Source organism: Abramis brama, assembly GCF_963993115.1.
Source record: "Abramis brama genome assembly, chromosome: 11".
Lineage (NCBI taxonomy): Eukaryota > Metazoa > Chordata > Actinopteri > Cypriniformes > Leuciscidae > Abramis > Abramis brama.
In genome coordinates, this window is record NC_139973.1 from 40,859,358 (window position 1) to 40,876,759 (window position 17,402).

Consider the following 17,402-nt stretch of genomic DNA (forward strand, 5'->3'; position numbering starts at 1 on the left):
TTTTTCACCTGAAATTAATGTTTTAAATGCGTCTCCTGTGACCACTTGAGTTCGAATTTCCTGTTATTTCGTCACACTTTACATCACTTTCAGCACACTAATAAAATTAATATATAATATAATATAATATTCTGTTTTAATGCAATGCTCTTTAATTGGGTGTGGTGGTGTCTCCCGGAAATGAGTTTTTACAGGATGAGATGTCTGCATGTGTTCTTTAAACACGGTCTGTTTAAGATCTAATGTAAGACTTTATGATCAGTTATGGAACTTGTGTCTCAGTAAATGAAAAATAGTTTTTTATTTGAAAGGTACGGTACATGAAGATCATTGAGAAGCTCTAGATTCTCATTGGTCGCTGGCGCAGTTACCATAGCGATACTGTAGCAACGCCTATCAGCACTCCTCCCTTTTGTCCAATTATGGCAGCCGTGTTGGCCTGTGTGGCCTCTGATTGGTGGAAGTGTTCTTGTCGTCATGCAGCTCTGTTGTCGATCAAGAGTGCGATGTAAAGGCGCAACTGGGAACAGAGCATAATATAATGTAATATAACGGTAATATTCTGTTGAAATGCAATGATCTTTAAGGGGGTGGTGTTTGTGCTATCTGCCGGAAATTCGTTTTTGCAGGATGGGACATCTGCATGTGTTCTTTAAACACAGTCTGAAGATCTAATGTAAGACGTTATGATCAGTTATGGATAGGGGTGCAATAAGTTCAGACTGCTCATTTGCATACCGACATGGTTGAGAGCTGTTAATGCACAATCACCATTTTAGATCGACTAACTGTAATACTGTATAAGATTTCCATTTGAACTGATTGCATAATAAAAATCTGCCGGTTTCAGAGCAAACCGCAAAGCTGTGACATTCACTGACACGCTTCACTCGGTAGTGCTAAAACCAGCAGCGCATATACTTACTTTCTGTCAACCCCCTAAAATAAAAGCTTGCTGATTTTAGGTTTAGAAATGTTGAAAATTCATATAAAAAATATAAAAAATGTAAATATTAGCATTGTATTTTTTAAGTGTACTATAAAACTATAATTTTATTTTTATTTAATACTCTTTTTTTTTATTTTTTTTTTTTTATATAATAGTATTATCACAATTTATTTATTATTTTGTGTATTATTATTATTTTTATTTTTTTTAACTAACTAAATAAAGTGCAATAATGCTATATATTTTTTTTAATATAATTATATTTAATGGGTTACACTACATGCAGTGTGAGCACCGAACCGACTCTCCAGGTGTCCTCATGAAAACCAGACTGAAAAACTTATGTGCACCCCTGAAAGAGCTCTAGATTCTCATTGGTCGCTGGCGCAGTTACCATAGCGATACTGTAGCAACACCTATCAGCACTCCTCCCTTTTGTCCAATTATGGCAGCCGTGTTGGCCTGTGTGGCCTCTGATTGGTGGAAGTGTGCTTGTCGTCGTCGTCATGCACCTCTGTGGTCGATCAGGCAAGCAATGTAAAGGCGCAACCACGAATATAACATAATATAATATTCTGTTGTAATGCAATGTTTTTACAGGATGAGATGTCTGCATGTGTTCTTTAAACTCGGTCTGTTTAAGATCTAATGTAAGACTTTATGATCAGTTATGGCACTTATTTCTCAGCAAATTAAAAATTGTATGTTATTTGAAAGGTACGATACATGAAGATCATTGAGAAGAGTGGCTATCAGGCGCTGCCGTGGGTCCGCTACATCACACAGAGCGGAGGTGAGCAAGGGGTTTTGCATATTTTTAACAAAGCAGGTATTTTTATGATTTATTTTTCGTAGGCTTTCTTATTCACACTAACAAGCAATAATGTAAAACATAAGCTCAATCATTTAAACAAAAACCACTGACAGACACGCACAAAACTAAGTTAAATAAATAAACACAATAATAATATATACATACATGCATAGAAAAGGGGCTACATCAGGTGCATTGTTTCTGTGACCATTTGAGTAAATATTTTCCTGCCTGGCCATATAATATTTATTACAAATTGCACAGAAATTTCCTACACTTAGAATATTTTATATGTTTTGTCCAATAAAGCAGGTTTTTTAAAAGATGTGTGTTTGGCAATGAAGCAGATGTCAAAAGAATGACTAATGTATTAATTTATGTATTTATATCTGTGTATGCTTTCAGATTACCAGCTGAGGACAAACAACTAACGAGCACTGCCGACACATGACTGAGATTTTTTTTTAAAGACGTTTATGTAATGTTTATGTCTGTTTTTAGTCGATTTTATCCTGTCAGAATTTCATTAGAAAAAAAGTTTGACGCTGATTGTAAACATACCAAGCATTTCAGGCACAATAATGTATTTTCACAAGTGCTTTTTGCACCAAATCATGTTGTCTTTTTGCAATAAATTAAATATATTTGTCTTGCAATTATTGATATTAATGTGTTAACTGTTGTGTTGTTCCTCATGACATATAACTGGGTCTCCTGTAGACTCTGTCACGAAGGCCCGCTCTTTTTTCCACACTCCCACACTCTGTGAATGAACGCTACAGTTTACAAACAAACCTTCTCAAATTGCCCGCCTTCTGCGCTCTCGATTCTCATTGGTCGCTGGTGCAGTTACCACGGCGATACTGTAGCAACGCCTATCGGCACTCCTCCCTTTTGTCCAATTATGGCAGCCGTGTTGGCGTGTGTGGTTTCTGATTGGTCGAAGTGTCCTTGACGTCATGCAGCTCTGTTGCCGATGAAGCGCGCAATGTAAAGGCGCAACCGCGAGCAGAGCATATATATATTATTGTTTTGACGTATTTGTGTAAACACAGATAAACAGCCAACGGTCACTAATCCACAAACAGCAACGAAGAGGTAAGCGCCTTAAAAGGTGTTCATACTTTCATTTTGACCGTGATGTTCATACCGTTTAATCAATTCTTCAGAGAGATTCCCGTTAATGTTCCGCATCACGGACTTATTTTCTCGCGTTTGTCTCAGATCTGCCCTTGTGTTTCTGGCTCGTGTCGGTCCAGGTGTTTCAGATGATGGTTCTGCACGGGTTCGGATCCTGCGGGAAGAGTCTCAGCACGGCTGCGGCTCAGGGGAATGTGGACTCGGTCCGGCGGATTCTCCAGGATCACCGGGTCGAACCGGACACGCTCAATGAGTTCGGGAAAACCGCACTACAGGTGATTTACTCATTTACAGCATTAAAACACAGTATTATTACACACACAGCTTTTGTTTCGCTTTCCTTTCCGCCTTTTAAGTCACCATCTGACTGCGCTTATGTCATAGTGACCGGACCGCTGCCAATCATCTGTTATTTACTTTTCTGCTCAGCAGTATGACCGAATTAATGCAGAAAGTACATCAAAAAGTAAAACTAAAGAATACAAACAGGAACTAAATAGTTAATGATGTAACTAAAAGTCTTATTTTCATTAAACAGAGGAATGGTAGAGCTGGCATAGCGTTTTGTCCTTGCTTTAAAGGGTTTGTTCGTCCAAAAATTAAAATCATCCTATAATTTGACCTATAAAGCCATCCTTGGTCAGCCGAACACAATCTGAGTTATATTAGATAATATCCTGGCTCTTCCAAGCTTTATAATGAGAGTGAATGGTAGCAGAGATTTTGAAGCCCAAAAATCTAAGGTACAATTCACTCCCATTATAAAGCTTGGAAGAGCCAGGATATTATCTAATATAACTCTGATTATGTTTGGCTGAAAGAAGAAAGTCATATACACCTAGAATGGCTTGAGGGTGAGTAAATTATGCGATAATTAACATTTTTGGGTGAACAAACTCTTTACCTGAGGACAGATATTTTTGCTTCCTAAGAAGCCGACACATTTTTCACCACTAGTTATCATTTATAAAGCACATAATGAGATGTTTGGTGTGTTGTAGGTGATGATGATGGGCTGCACCAGTGTGGCGTGTGTGTTACTGGACCACGGCGCTGACCCAAACATCCAGGACCGCTGCGGCGTGACCCCGGCGCACGATGCGGCCCGCACGGGGTTCCTGGACACAGTGCGAGTGCTGGTGGACTACGGCGCCTCAGTCAATGTCCCCGACCACAGCGGCGCGTTACCCATCCACATCGCCATCCGCGAGAGCAACTGGGATGTGGTGGAGTTCCTGGCCCCGCTGTCAAACCTGGGCCACCAGGACAACGCAGGGTCCAAACCGCTGGACGTGGCCCGGGACGCCTGCGCTCCTGAGATCGTGGAGCTGTTGGAGCACCTGATGGCGAGCAGTTCGAATTGAAGAACTATACGCTGTTGGAGCGCTCATTAGCATTTTGTAATTTATTTGAATATGTTGGATGTTGATATATGTTTCCATAGTTGGTAGTTGAACTCATAATATTAGATGGAATGTGTAGCGCCAGTTTTGCACAGAGCAAATCCCTGCACTGGATTCAAAGAGAGCCGCTCTCCTTCAGTCACGTGTGGGTTTGCCAAGCACACATGTAAATCACTTCATTTTGGTATTTTGCTAAATATTTCTGTGCAGAAACTTGAACTGTTAACATTTTTATTCTTGTAAATGTATTCCCTGCCATCCGTGCACTGATGAATTCTCGTTTTGTGTGCAAGTTTGGTTGGAGTGTTAACATCATTGTAAATAACATTCTATGAATTTATTTTACTTATTTATTGAAGAATTGTATATTAACGTTATGTTTACTGTGGTATTTCAAATGTTATTTATTAAGCTGTTTAATAAACTGAAAACTCACTTTGAACTGGTCTGAATTGTTAGTCATGTCATAGCTACTGAGATGATGTTTTTCTTAATCAAGAACATTCACAAAAAAAAAACATAAGTAGATTTTAATGTTGTTTATATGTCAATGTGGTGTTTTTAATATGCTTTAAGACAAACCATGTGTAAATTCATAAGTCGACTCCATTGCTGAGTATTTCCTCCTTAAAACTGCAGTGAACCAAAGACAGTCTCAAAAACACGCTTTGAAATCGCTGGTGTTTCTGACGTCACAAACTACCTTGTGACCAATCAGATCAACGTGTGATCGTCAACCAGTGGATCTCTGAGCTGAGTGAGTGAGTGGAGGCGGGGCTCATTTGCATATTCATAGAACCGCGTATACTAAATGAGGCAAGGGTGTCGAGTTACATTCAAGATATTTTAAGGCATGAATAATTTTTTTCTAGAAAACAAAATTTAAATATGTCATTTTGGTGATCAAAGATGAGTTTTAAGGAAAAAAAATTTGATTACATGCAGGAGGATTTTAAAACAAAACACCGGACACGTGTTCGTCATGTTACGTGTCTTTATTTCAGAACATTCTCAAACAATCATTTGTATATTATCACTAACTACAAATATACGGTAAAATGTCCGTAAAAGTCTAGTGTCGCCTTCATGTCATCTCTGAAGGTGCGTCGATCTTGTGTCTGTATGTGCTCAAGGTGACCCTGTACAGCACAATTACCCAACGCAGGAATGTGTGCGACTGTACAAGGCAAACATTGTGCTTTCACAGAGCTTTGCTTTCAACAGACAGTCTGTTTCTCTGGGGGAAACTACAACTCGGAGAGGACGCAAACACAATGGCGGGTTTGTTTGCTCACTGGAATCAAGCCAAACTCTCAGGATACTTCTAACATCCAGCAGCAAAGCTCTACTGTATCTGATGCTAATACTGCGTTTGTCATTTTAATGAGCAGTTCTCTAATGCATCAATTACTGCTTGACATCTGATACGGAAAAGACCAGTAGATGATTAAACAAATTGTTATATACTTGACTTCATCAATCGTGCCAACAATCAGAGCTGTCACTCATAAACAGTGAGTGTTTGAGATCACCGGACAAAGTCCATATACTAGCGTAAGTGAGTAAATCATCCTCTGAAAATAACAGTTTGAAGCCTTTAATGGGGTTTAAACCGACTGGACAAACACTGGAGGCCTGATGAGCTGAAGCTTCAACTTTATTTTCTTGTGGATTGAAATTACTTTCAGTTTTAGGAGGACTTTTGTTCACTTAAGGTGATTGGATGCAGAGTCAATGACATTATTACAGTATTTAATCAGACCTGCAACACAATGAATATTAAATTTTAGCATCACTAGTTCCTCAACCTGAACACAAAACACACTTTTCTCGATACTAAGTGCACTTATTCCAAACTCTATGCAGTTCATCTTCTAAGATACACTACAATCACTTCATAGATGTCTCAAAATCAACACATTCATCACATGCACACAACAAAACACTTTATTATTCGTACACAATGACCTTCAAGACACCAAATTCGGACTGCTTGTGTTTTTTAATTATATTTTGAATTGTTTGCCAAAGAAATTCTTTGCATAACAAGAATGACTAATCTTTATTGTAAAGGCGGAAGTCCAATGTGCACAACAAATGAACCCTTACAAACTAATACTGTACAATAAAAACAAGTGTCTACACATCCATAGAACATATTCATCTGTAAACATACTGAAGAGACTATACACATCTACATCACACCGTATTTCAGACAATCTTCAGCAGATCCGGCGGTCCAGACATCCATCATTTTGCTACCAAGAAAAGTAATGCAGTCTTTCAGTAGTGAAATTGTTTTGCTGATTTTATGAATGTTGCAGAATATGCTCATCGAGTGAATCTGTATCAAAGAAAAGACTAAATGATCCACAGTCTGAAAACATGTAAAAGAGTAAAGAGACTTCACTTCATTCCTCCAAAGACATGAGGATATGTCTTCAAGTTCACACCCAAACAAAATGATTACAACTAATCTGCCAGTAGAGGGAGCCACTGAAGCGTCTGCCGATTGGCTTATTGCATTTTGCAATTTGCATATTCTGACAATTCATTTTTGTGCAAGTAACTTTAATTTACAACTATGTCATGATATTGCTTTGGAGGCTCTTGAATGAGCTGACCTTGACATCAAAGCTGAGGATAGTCACTAGTGAAGTGTTTGGGACTCTTGTGATGTCATGACATCATTTCCTGTTCTCAAGAGTCAGTAGTCACATGACATTTACAGCTCAGGTGGTTGGCTGAACTGAATGTGAATGATATGAAAAGGAATGTTAGCAGCTTCGTCCAGGTATTACAAACACACTCACACACACACACACACACATATACCCCTGTGGAAATTTCCACTTGCTCAGCCACACCTACCATTGGGAAACAACACAAAAGAAGTTTCATTGTTAAGAATTTCATTTCAGTGTGTGTGTGTGTGTGTGTGTTGTTATAAAGAAAAGCTGCATTCATTTCTAATCAGATCTGTTCATGTGTTCACTTTTAAACACCTGAGTGAACTCACTTCAATAGATAAACTTGAGCTTAAATACTATTGAAAAAACAAAAACTAGAAATACAGGAACATTTCAGGCTAAAGATGCACACAGCACTGGGATCATGTGTGTCTCAGCATGAGGATTCTCCACTGTAGCAGCTGTAGATCAGTGACCTCGAGTGTGTTCGTCGTTCCCTCGGTGGGAAAGAGCCCACAGCTGCTCATAACATCAGGAGAAACCCACTAGCGTTAATCTCATCTACATCTCATCTGTTCTTATGGCCAGTGTGCCATATTTCTGATAGTGTCAATGTTAGCATGAGTGCAACAGTGCCCATCTACTTTTCAGTGGCGTTGGTTCCGGAAGTATTTTTTCCATATAGGGATTAAAAAACAAAGCAAACCAAACAGCTACGAGCTTTATTACAACATTATTTGTAATATTTTGACACAATAAAATTTTGATTTGAAGCTAAAAAGTAGTTGAAAATTGGACAAAAACGATTGATTTAAAGATGTTGATTGTGCGTAGAAACAACATATTTTTTTATGTTTATTGCAAAATATTCATATACATACAAACATTTAAAGTCCCCCTGTAGTCAATAATTGTATCTAAATTCTTCATGCCCTAAAATAGTGTGAATGTAACTCGACACCCTTGCCTCATTTACTATATGCGGTTCTACGAATATGCAAATGAGCCCCGCCTCCACTCACTCACTCAGCTCAGAGATCCACTCGTTGACGATCACACATTGATCTGATTGGTTACAAGGTAGTTTGTGACTCAGCAATGGTGTCGACTTATGAATTTACACATGGTTTGTCTTAAAGTATATTAAAAACACCATAGACATATAAACAACATTAAAAGCTTCATTTTCACCACAGGGGGACTTTAAGAATAAATTCCCCAATGGGAAAATAAATGGCATATTTACAGACCCAAACTGTCGTGTTCTATTACTTTAACACTGTGTCTGCACATGAACACACTAATCATTTTTGATAGATTTTCATTTTGAGAGACTGTCGATTCTGGAGATCTACTTTCCTGCAAAGTTGAACTCCAACTCTAATCAGCCAGCTAATTAGAATATTCATAAACACTTGATAATTAATTACAGACAGGTGTGCTGGAAATCTGAACTCTCCAGGAACAGGACTGGGCTCCTGTCTAAATCTGTGTCCGCAAATCTCATACTTACCTATATATATATATATATATATATATATATATATATATATATAGGTAAGTATGAGATTACCTATATATATATAGGTAACTGTTTTTCACCTTATATATATATATATATATATATATATATATATATATATATATATAAGGTGAAAAACAGTATAAGACACCAGTATGGGAATATGTCCGAATTCACAGTACTCATAAAATAGTAGGCAAAAAGTACCTGGATGACCTACTTCTTCTGGCGAGATTCTTAAGTTTGCATATGATGGACACTTTACTATCCCATGAGGCCACGGGAGAGGATATATGAATGGCAGTGAAGCGGCGCAACTGACGCTGGAATGTCACATGACAATGACAACATGACAAATACGGTACGTCCGAATTTCATTCATGCTACACACATTCACACTATATAGAATCTACTTTTAGCTGTCACAACGCAAGTACTTATTCTAAATAAGTGCCAACTCAAGAGAGTCTGTGATTTCAGCCGTGATCTAGTCTGTCGAGTCTGTCGGGTGAAAGTTCATTGCTTCACGCCATAAACACAATGACTGTCAGGGGACCCACCTTATGTGTGTAGTTAGAATTGTGCTTGTATAACTCACAAAAACTTAATTGCTGTAAACGGTGAATTTCATCATTGCTCATATCATCAATGTCATCAAATAAAGCAGCTACACTGTAAACCCTAATAAGTTGGGAGGACTCCACAAATTTGAGGCAATCAAAATTAAGTTAACAAACTTCAAAATTAAGTTTAACATGTGAGATTTTGTACAACACCAAACATGTTAATTGCAATTTAATAAAATGTTGACTAACCTAACTCAAACTAGATGCTAAATTAAATTTTGTTAACATTTTAACTTTTTTTACAACTAGCTGTTAGCTAAACACAGTTGCATGTGCTAATATAACTAGCAAATAGATTATCACAATACATTTGCAGGTACAAAACATGTCTTAAAAAACTGCAATATCCTCGCTCTCCTGTTTAACACAATTACCTTCAAAACTGCAACACAACACAAACCCAACAAGTCCCAACATAACAGAGGATTAAACACTAACACATCTCGCATTACATAAATGCAAAACACACAAAATAACACTTTATTTCAATGTTTATTCTCCTTATTCAGTCTGACGCAATCCATGCTGGGAACTAAAAACTCATTCAGTTTAAGTTCAGCGTAATGCAATCAGTTATTCCCCCGGTTTCACAGACAAGGCTTAAGCTAGTCCCAGACTAAAATGCATGTTTGAGCTGTTTTAACTGAAAGCAAATCTTAAAATACATCAGTGCCATTTTTTTAACTCAAAATGCACATCAGTAATGTTTTTTTTCTTCTTTTTTTTTAAAGCACGTTTATAAGCTACTTAAAGGTGGGTTTGAAAAACGCTGTTTGGAAGTTAGTCGGACTGACACACGAACAAACAACAACAAACGGAGAGAGAACGAGCAAGAGAGAGATTTGAAGAAAGACTGCAGAAATAGACATGAGACACAATAAAGAAGAGAAAAGCTCAGAAGAAATAACTGGAAAATGAAGGGTTATGACTGGGCAAGAGCTTTAGGACCCACATTAATATTAGAAAGCTTCCCAAGCCTGAACACCGTTACTCAGTGTTACTCACGTGTGAACCCACGATGTTGCTTTGATTCGGGTTCACACGCGAGTAACACTGGGTTTTTGAGTCTGGAGCTGCTGTGCTGTTGGCAACTAACAACCAAATCTTGTTTGTAATTACTATTGTGTACTTTACGTTAATTTTTTTGTGCTTCCTTGTCATCCGTGCGTTTTATTTTTTGTGAAGCGTAATTTTATTGTTGCGCTTCTGCTATGATTAACAGACATCCTCTCTTGGATTGCGTGCGTAACGGATCAGCTAGCGAGAGTCGCGCTGACGACTGCTAGTGAATGCGGTGATTAGCATCATCGACTCGCTTGCAGGGGATCGGGGTTCGAGGGCTGTTAGGATTGGAGTGTGAGTTTTGGAGGCGGAGCAATGAAGAGTTTGATTGATTGATTTCAAATATCAACAATGTCCAACAGCATTTCTGAAATATAGCTAACCCCACCTTTAAATGACCTAATTGACCTAAGGCCTAATCCTTGCTTAGTCTAAGCCCTGTCTGTGAAACTGGACAATTGAGTTCACTTTTTTCTATCAAGTACAAAGAACTTTCAGTCATTTTTGAGCGAAATTAACTCATTTCATTTGGCCAATTTCACTTCGGGTTCACAGTGTATGATTTATTCAAAGCATAGTCTCATTAAAACTAAGAATGTGAGCCAGTGTTGTGATTATCTGTGCTTCAGTCTGTCCTTCACGTCCGAAGGCAGCAGGTCCATCAGACTATCTTCCACTATCAGAGCAGCCAGTTTTAGTAGGAGACAGTCGGCGATTTCTACAGGCAAAGACTCAAGCCTGTTTCCCTTCAGCTCGAGCCGAACCAGCTGAGCCAGATTCCCAATCCGTGGGGACAAGGTGGAAATGCTGTTATTTCCCAACGCTAGGACCTTCAGCCTCTTGCAGGAGAAGAGCTCTTCAGGGAGACTCTCCAGAGAGTTGAAGGCCACCGAGAAGAACTGGAGACACTGCAGGACGCCGATCTCCAAGGGAAGAGATGTCAGCTGGTTGTGCGAGAGATCCAGATGTCTGAGTTTAGTGCAGTAACACAAGCGAAGTGGAAGCTTGTGGATCTTATTCCAGCTGACGTCCAGCGTCTCCAGCGCGCGGAGTTTGCTAACGTGCTCGGGGATGTAGGAAATGTCATTATGCCAGAGTTTGAGGGTCGTCAAACGTCGGCAGTGCTGCAAACTCAAGATTTCTTCTACAGTGATGAGCCTGTTCTCTTTAAGGTCCAGCTCTTGGAGATGGGAAAGACTGAAAACCGCGCTTGGGATTCGCTCAAGACAGCAGCCTGTTAGCTCCAAAGTGGCTAGGCTAACCAGCTTCTTTAGGCTGTTGAAAACCTGAAGCCTCGTACCTTCATTGTGAACGCACAATCGCAAAAGCTGATTGGAAACGTCCACAATACTAGGTGGTATCTTGATCAGTTTGCTACGTAACGTTAGCACGCGCAGGTTTTTGAGCTCACGTAAAGTGTCGAGGGAAGGACTACGAGAGAGTTCGTTGCTTAAAGGGCCACTTAAGTGAAGCTCTTCCAGGTTTTGTAAGGTGTACATCCACGGGGGGACTTGATCCGGGCCTTCAAAGGTCAGACGCAGAACCTTTAGGTTCTCGCGCAGGTGATTGAGCGCCGCTAGCTGAAGCTTAGCCGGACTGTTGATCAACGAGATCTCCTGTAAGGCCACGAGCTGCGTTACGCTTCCAGGCACCGTGACGTTGCTTATCATGTCCAGTTTGAGCGACTCTACTTCCGGAACCTCGAAGACGGTGTCCGGAAGACCTGGAAGCATGAACAAGTGTAGCTCCAACCTCTCGCTCGCGTTGCGCGACAGACGAGCGCGGAGTTTACCAACCGTCCACTCGTTGTTGAGGTTCATCTGCCTTAAACGGCATTCGCTCACCTCAGAGAGGAAGACGGCAAAGCGTTTGGAGTATAAGGCATCGTACTGGTCACTAAGGTGCAGGAGAAACGCAAAATCATTCTTCACATCCGGGATGTCGTTAATTCCCGTCTCCAAGCGGACCGCCTCAAAGGAATACTCTTTGAGTGGTCGATGAAACAGCCAGTAAAGTGAATAAATGCACAGCAGTCCATAAACCCCGACTAAGCATATGTAGCAATATGCTAATTTGGAAAACAGATGTGCTTTGTTGTAGTTGCAGCAGAACGCCTCAAACCCGGTCAGATCTGGAGGCACCGAACACATCACCACAATCTGGATGTTCGGGACCAAAACAATACTATAAATAGTGATTAAAGCAAATTTAAAGACTTTGAGCACCGTTTGAAGAACGTACATGAGGTAAAGAAGATCTGCTTCTTCAACATGTGTCCGAAACTTCTTGACTCTTTCGAACAAGGCCTTTGCTTGCTCGCCCTCTTTTTTATCCAAGAGTGACGCGGCCGTTTCTGCCGATTTCTGATCCTTCACGGAAGATCGGATTAGAGACACCATGTCGTCGTCGTTTCCCGTGTCTGACTTGGTCATTGTGTTCTTTCTCCATACGACCATTCTCTCTTCTCGCCTTTCTTCGGACACTTCGCTGATGGCTCTTGTGGTCCAGGGAGAGTCGAAGCATTTCCCCAGTATGATTACAAACATCTCGATCTTAGACGATGTTCCTGGGAACTTGAACCAGAAGCTGCTGGCCACCATAAAGATCATACTGTGGATGACCACTAGGTAAGGGAAGTATTTGCCGTACCAGTGCACGGCACGTTCATAGCAGAAGTGGTTGACGAACTCGTACTGATGGATGTCGAGGCCGTTCTTCCTCCCGAACACCTCCACGATGTTTGGACTGAGATGTTTGGTGATGGCGAATTCCCACAGGCTCTCGTTCTCCTTGTGCTGCCGTATGTGATTGCAATCCCTGTCTCCGTGAGAGAGACCCGTGAGTCGGTTCGGCAGGCAAGATATCTTGTCTTGCGTCAGCTGAGGAGAGATGAAGATTGTCTAAGCAACAATGATGACAATACATGAAACACTCAAATCATGAATGTTTAACCCCCTGAAAATTTTACGTTTATTTTTATTTTTTACTTCATTGGAATGGCACGAAACTTGGTAAAGTTTTTGGCACTTGCTGTATGAATAAAAAAATAAATAAAAATTATGGACAGGATTTGAAAAGGTTAAATGGTTTGTGCTCTTGTGCTCCTCTTGGTCAAAAATGAAAACGCATTGGAAATTAATGGGAGACGAATTTCCTCTAGTGGAAGCGTTTGGTACTGCAGCCGAACACACTCTCACTGAAAGCTCATTTATGGAGATATCAACCTCAAATTTGGAAAACAACTTGTTTAGATTTATGGCTTTGATTTTCTAGCAGTTTTAGAGTAAACGTGATTTTGAAATTACATATTTCATAGAAAAATCGAAAATAGTATTTTTGTTCATTTTTCATAACAATACACGTAAAATTCTGTTACTTTTTTAAGTTCACTTTTTTAAACTTTTTCCACTTCAGCAATAATCTGCCAAGTGTCGTCTTTGAAAAGAGATCAAACTTCAGTCTGTTGCTCTAAACATTCAGGATTTACGACAGTTTAAGCTGGAAATTTAATTTTCAGGTCTATGCTCAAAAAGTGAATAAATGCATTATAAATATAGCGTAAAAATAAAAAAATCCCCCAAAATACAAAATATTAAATAAAAAACATTATCAAACTAAAATATAGTACATTTATTTCATTTCCAACAAAAAATGTCGATCATTTTTGACCGACACTCGGACACAGTTGGTGGCAAATTAGAAGAACAGTGGAAAGATCAGGAGCCTGATGGTAAACACACCTCACAGGATTTTATCTAATCAGCTAACGCTCTTGTCTAATCTTCTCTTTACTGCACACACTCCTGATCAGAAGCTTCGTGCACATTCACACAACCTCTGATTGTTTGTGGATTAAATGCAGAAAACTAAATATAATAATGAAGTTCCACCACTTTTGTAGAGCAAATCTTATCAGCGCTAACGACTCATTACCCCATTTACAATCCAAAATATTGTGTTTACATGTAGAACCGGGAACATGTTGAGAGTCCGACACCACTGAAGAGTTTTAACATAAACATACCAAAAAAATGTGTACTTTCCAAAGGAATAGTTCACCCCAAAATAAGCCTTATGAATGTAATCGATTTGAAAGCTGTGGTGGAGGAAAATAATGTAAGTGAAAAATGTAAGTTGTTCCTCACACAAAGCATCATATGACTTCTGTTCTGAATAAAGTGCATGAGTCACATGGACGAATGTTATTATACTTTTATGATACCATGATGGTGTTTGTTTTGGAGGCGCAGTAAAAATCAGTCCACTATCAATGAATGAAAAAAGAAGCTCAAAGATTCTTCAAAACAGTTCCTGTTGTGTTTAAGGCAAGGGAGAAAATCCTACAGAAAGTGACATAAGGTGAGTAAATGATGACAAACTTTCATTTTGATGTGAACTTTCTTTTCAGATCGTGAATAATAGCATGAGCACACAGAGAGTTTGAATCATCACATCTGAATTCTTAGTAAATCTGACGTAACTATATCACATGAAAGCTTGCTTCTGCTTTCTGTCGAACTATGGCTTTTGGCTTGCTTGGGAATATTCAACAACATTATTGATCTCCTGCATTGACACCATTATATGAGAACTGAACTGAGCTGGACGATATATCTGTATAGATAAATGCACTAAATTAATGCGTTTTTTACAACAAAAATGAACCATCACTGAACTTACTTAAGCTGGACTGTGACGCTATTTTCTTCTAGAAACAAACTTAGTTGCATTATTTTCCTGTTTCCACTGTAAAGCTGCTTTGAAACAATCTGTACTGTGAAAAGCACAATATAAATAAAGGTGACTTAACTTCAACTACGGAATAAAAAAGCTAACTGCAACTTTTTGTCTCACAATTTTATACTTTAAAATTTATAACTCGCAATTGTGAGTTCATCCCCCGGTTTTAAAGTCTAGTCCTAGACTTTTTCTAAGCCATGTTTATAAAAGCTACTTAAATGTCCTAATTAAACTAAGGCCTAATCCTGTCTTAATCTAAACCCTGTCTGTGAAACCAGGCCTAAATCTCACAATTCACAAGTCAGAATTGTGAGAACCTTTTTATTTTTTATTGCAAGAAATAAAGTCAGAATTGAGAGATTTATGCCCGGTTTACAAGGCTTAAGCTTGTCCCAGACTAAAATGCATTATTGAGCTGAACTGAAAGAAACTTGCACTGGCAGATCTTAAAATATATCAGTGCCATTGTTTGTCTCAAGATGCACACCAGTAATGTTTTTTTAATTCTTTCCAAAACAATGTTTAGAAAAGTTGATCTAAAGACGAATCCTGGCTTAATCTAAACCCTGTCTGTGAAACCAGGCCATAAAGTTCATATCTGGCAATTTTGAGAGAAAAAAATTCAGATCACAGAATTGCAAGAAAAAGGTCAGAATTGAGAAATTTAAATCTCGCTATTTTTACTTTTTTTCCAGAATTGTGATTTTCTTTTTCAGAACTTGGAATTGCAAAAAAAAAACGTCATAATTGTGAGATAAAAAAGTTACAATTTTTAATTTTATTGCAAGAAGTCAGAATTGTGAAATTTAAAGTTCATATATTGCAATTTTGACTAGATAAAAAAAGTTGCAATTACTTTTTAATTGTTTACTCCGTGGCAGAATCAAGCTTCCATGATATCATGTTGCGAGCTGAAGATGTCGTACCTGAACCGTGCAGCCAAACACGCCGATCATGAGCATAGCGATGCCCAGATACTCGGACAGGACGTCCCACCAGGGCTTCAGGACCCGGAACTGCGGGTTCTGCTCCGACGTGATGTTCCTGAACTCATTCACAGGGATCATCTTAGAGGGATTCAGTCCTGAATGTTAGGAACATCAGAAATAAGGGTTACACTTTACAATAAAGTTCATTAGTTAACAACCTTCGTTAACATGAACTAAGAATGAACAACACTTCTTCAGCATTTATTAATCTTAGTTAATATTAATTTCAACATTTAAATACATCATTAAAATCAAAGGTTGTATTTGTTAACATTAGTTAATGCACTGTGAACTAACACAAACAATTTTTTTTTAACTAACGTTAACAAAGATTAATAAATACTGTAAGTATCACTCATTGTTAGTTCATGTTAGTTAATACAGTAACTAATGAATCTTATTGTAAAGTGTTACCAAAATAAGTAGCCTATAGGCTAATACAGTTAGGCTACTTAAAATAATGAAGCTGAGCAACCCTGATCAGTCACGTATACAGTATAATTAACGTTTATTCATCTTTGTTACTGAATTTAGGACCATTTTCAAGTTCCCCACAACACTTCTCTAGTTTCTATCATCTTCATCTCAGAATACAAGCTTGTGTCTCTCAGGTTTGATGTGACTTTGAATCTCAATCACAATCTGCTCATGATAAAAGCAGCTGATGTCAGACTCAGGTGAGAAGGCATGTTCAGCTTCTAGTATTCTTGCTAGTTTCGTTTACAAATGTGTAAATAATAATAATAATAAACCGATATGGGGTGAGAAAAGCACAACTCACCTGCGCGTCTGAAGCGAAGAGCGTGTGTTTCTCAGCACACACACGAGTGTGTTTCATCTCTAGGGGTTTAGACACACACACACACACACACACACACACTCTCTCTGTCCTTCATCTAAAGGACTTCCAGCAGCACAAGTTTCTCTTCAGGGTTTGTTTGAGGGCGTTCAGGCGTTCAAGCGCCTCCCAGAACGAGTTTCATCATGAGAACTCAATGAGTCAGAGATGAGACAGCCTGTCAACAGCCGCACTCATTATAAACAGATTCATATTCAGCATTCAGATTTCATATTTCAGACTGGCGTTCCGTTGTGGAATGTATACAGCGCGCGCGAACAGTCATCAGATTAATAAACAAGCAATTTAAAATCTACACAGTATCTATACAGTTTTGGCGCCAAATTTCCTCTCTAATAGTGAAATATCATGACAACCGACTCGTGAGGACATTAATATGAATATATATGCTACTCTGCGTGCAATAACATAGATATTATATTTTTTTTTATTAAAAGTATTATTTAGTTTTTTTTTTTTTTTTACTATTTATGTCTTTATTACACTGTTTTTATTTTTGCATTGTCTATTCTAGTTTTTTAATGATATTTTGCTATTTATTGACAAAGCTGTTTAGGTATACACTCTAGTTTCTAATGTTTTATTAATTAATGTTTTTATCTTGTGTT

General features: G+C 38.6%; 3 protein-coding genes across 5 annotated transcripts in view; 2 read left to right on the top strand and 1 right to left on the bottom strand.

Moving 5' to 3' along the window:
* ap1m2 (adaptor related protein complex 1 subunit mu 2) overlaps positions 1-2,427 on the top strand; it is a 12,280-nt gene extending 9,853 nt beyond the window's left edge. Inside the window, exons 10-11 of one of the 2 annotated variants that reach the window (XM_084129972.1) lie at positions 1,667-1,742; positions 2,169-2,417. In XM_084129972.1, the coding sequence (XP_083986098.1) occupies positions 1,667-1,742; positions 2,169-2,194 (102 nt within the window). In that variant the 3' untranslated portion in view covers positions 2,195-2,417. Of the gene's footprint in view, positions 1-1,666; positions 1,743-2,168 lie in introns of both variants that reach the window. The other variant, XM_084129973.1, reaches the window with a different exon arrangement.
* Positions 2,428-2,716: 289 nt separating this feature from the next.
* On the top strand, positions 2,717-4,746 carry cdkn2d (cyclin-dependent kinase inhibitor 2D (p19, inhibits CDK4)). 2 transcript variants are annotated; one of them, XM_084129974.1, is made up of 3 exons: positions 2,717-2,861; positions 2,988-3,178; positions 3,905-4,746. In XM_084129974.1, the coding sequence occupies exons 2-3, from the start codon at positions 3,032-3,034 to the stop codon at positions 4,265-4,267; spliced, it is 510 nt and encodes a 169-aa protein (XP_083986100.1). In that variant the 5' UTR covers positions 2,717-2,861; positions 2,988-3,031; the 3' UTR covers positions 4,268-4,746. The 2 variants fall into 2 exon arrangements, with proteins under 2 accessions (XP_083986100.1, XP_083986101.1); XM_084129975.1 differs by having other exon boundaries at positions 3,023-3,178.
* Positions 4,747-9,248: 4,502 nt separating this feature from the next.
* On the bottom strand, positions 9,249-16,838 carry LOC311092942 (volume-regulated anion channel subunit LRRC8E). The gene is made up of 3 exons (XM_084129976.1): positions 16,717-16,838; positions 15,873-16,030; positions 9,249-13,085 (listed from the first exon to the last, which is right to left on the bottom strand). The coding sequence occupies exons 2-3, from the start codon at positions 16,011-16,013 to the stop codon at positions 10,821-10,823; spliced, it is 2,406 nt and encodes an 801-aa protein (XP_083986102.1). The 5' UTR covers positions 16,014-16,030; positions 16,717-16,838; the 3' UTR covers positions 9,249-10,820.
* Between the last annotated feature and the right edge of the window lie 564 nt (positions 16,839-17,402).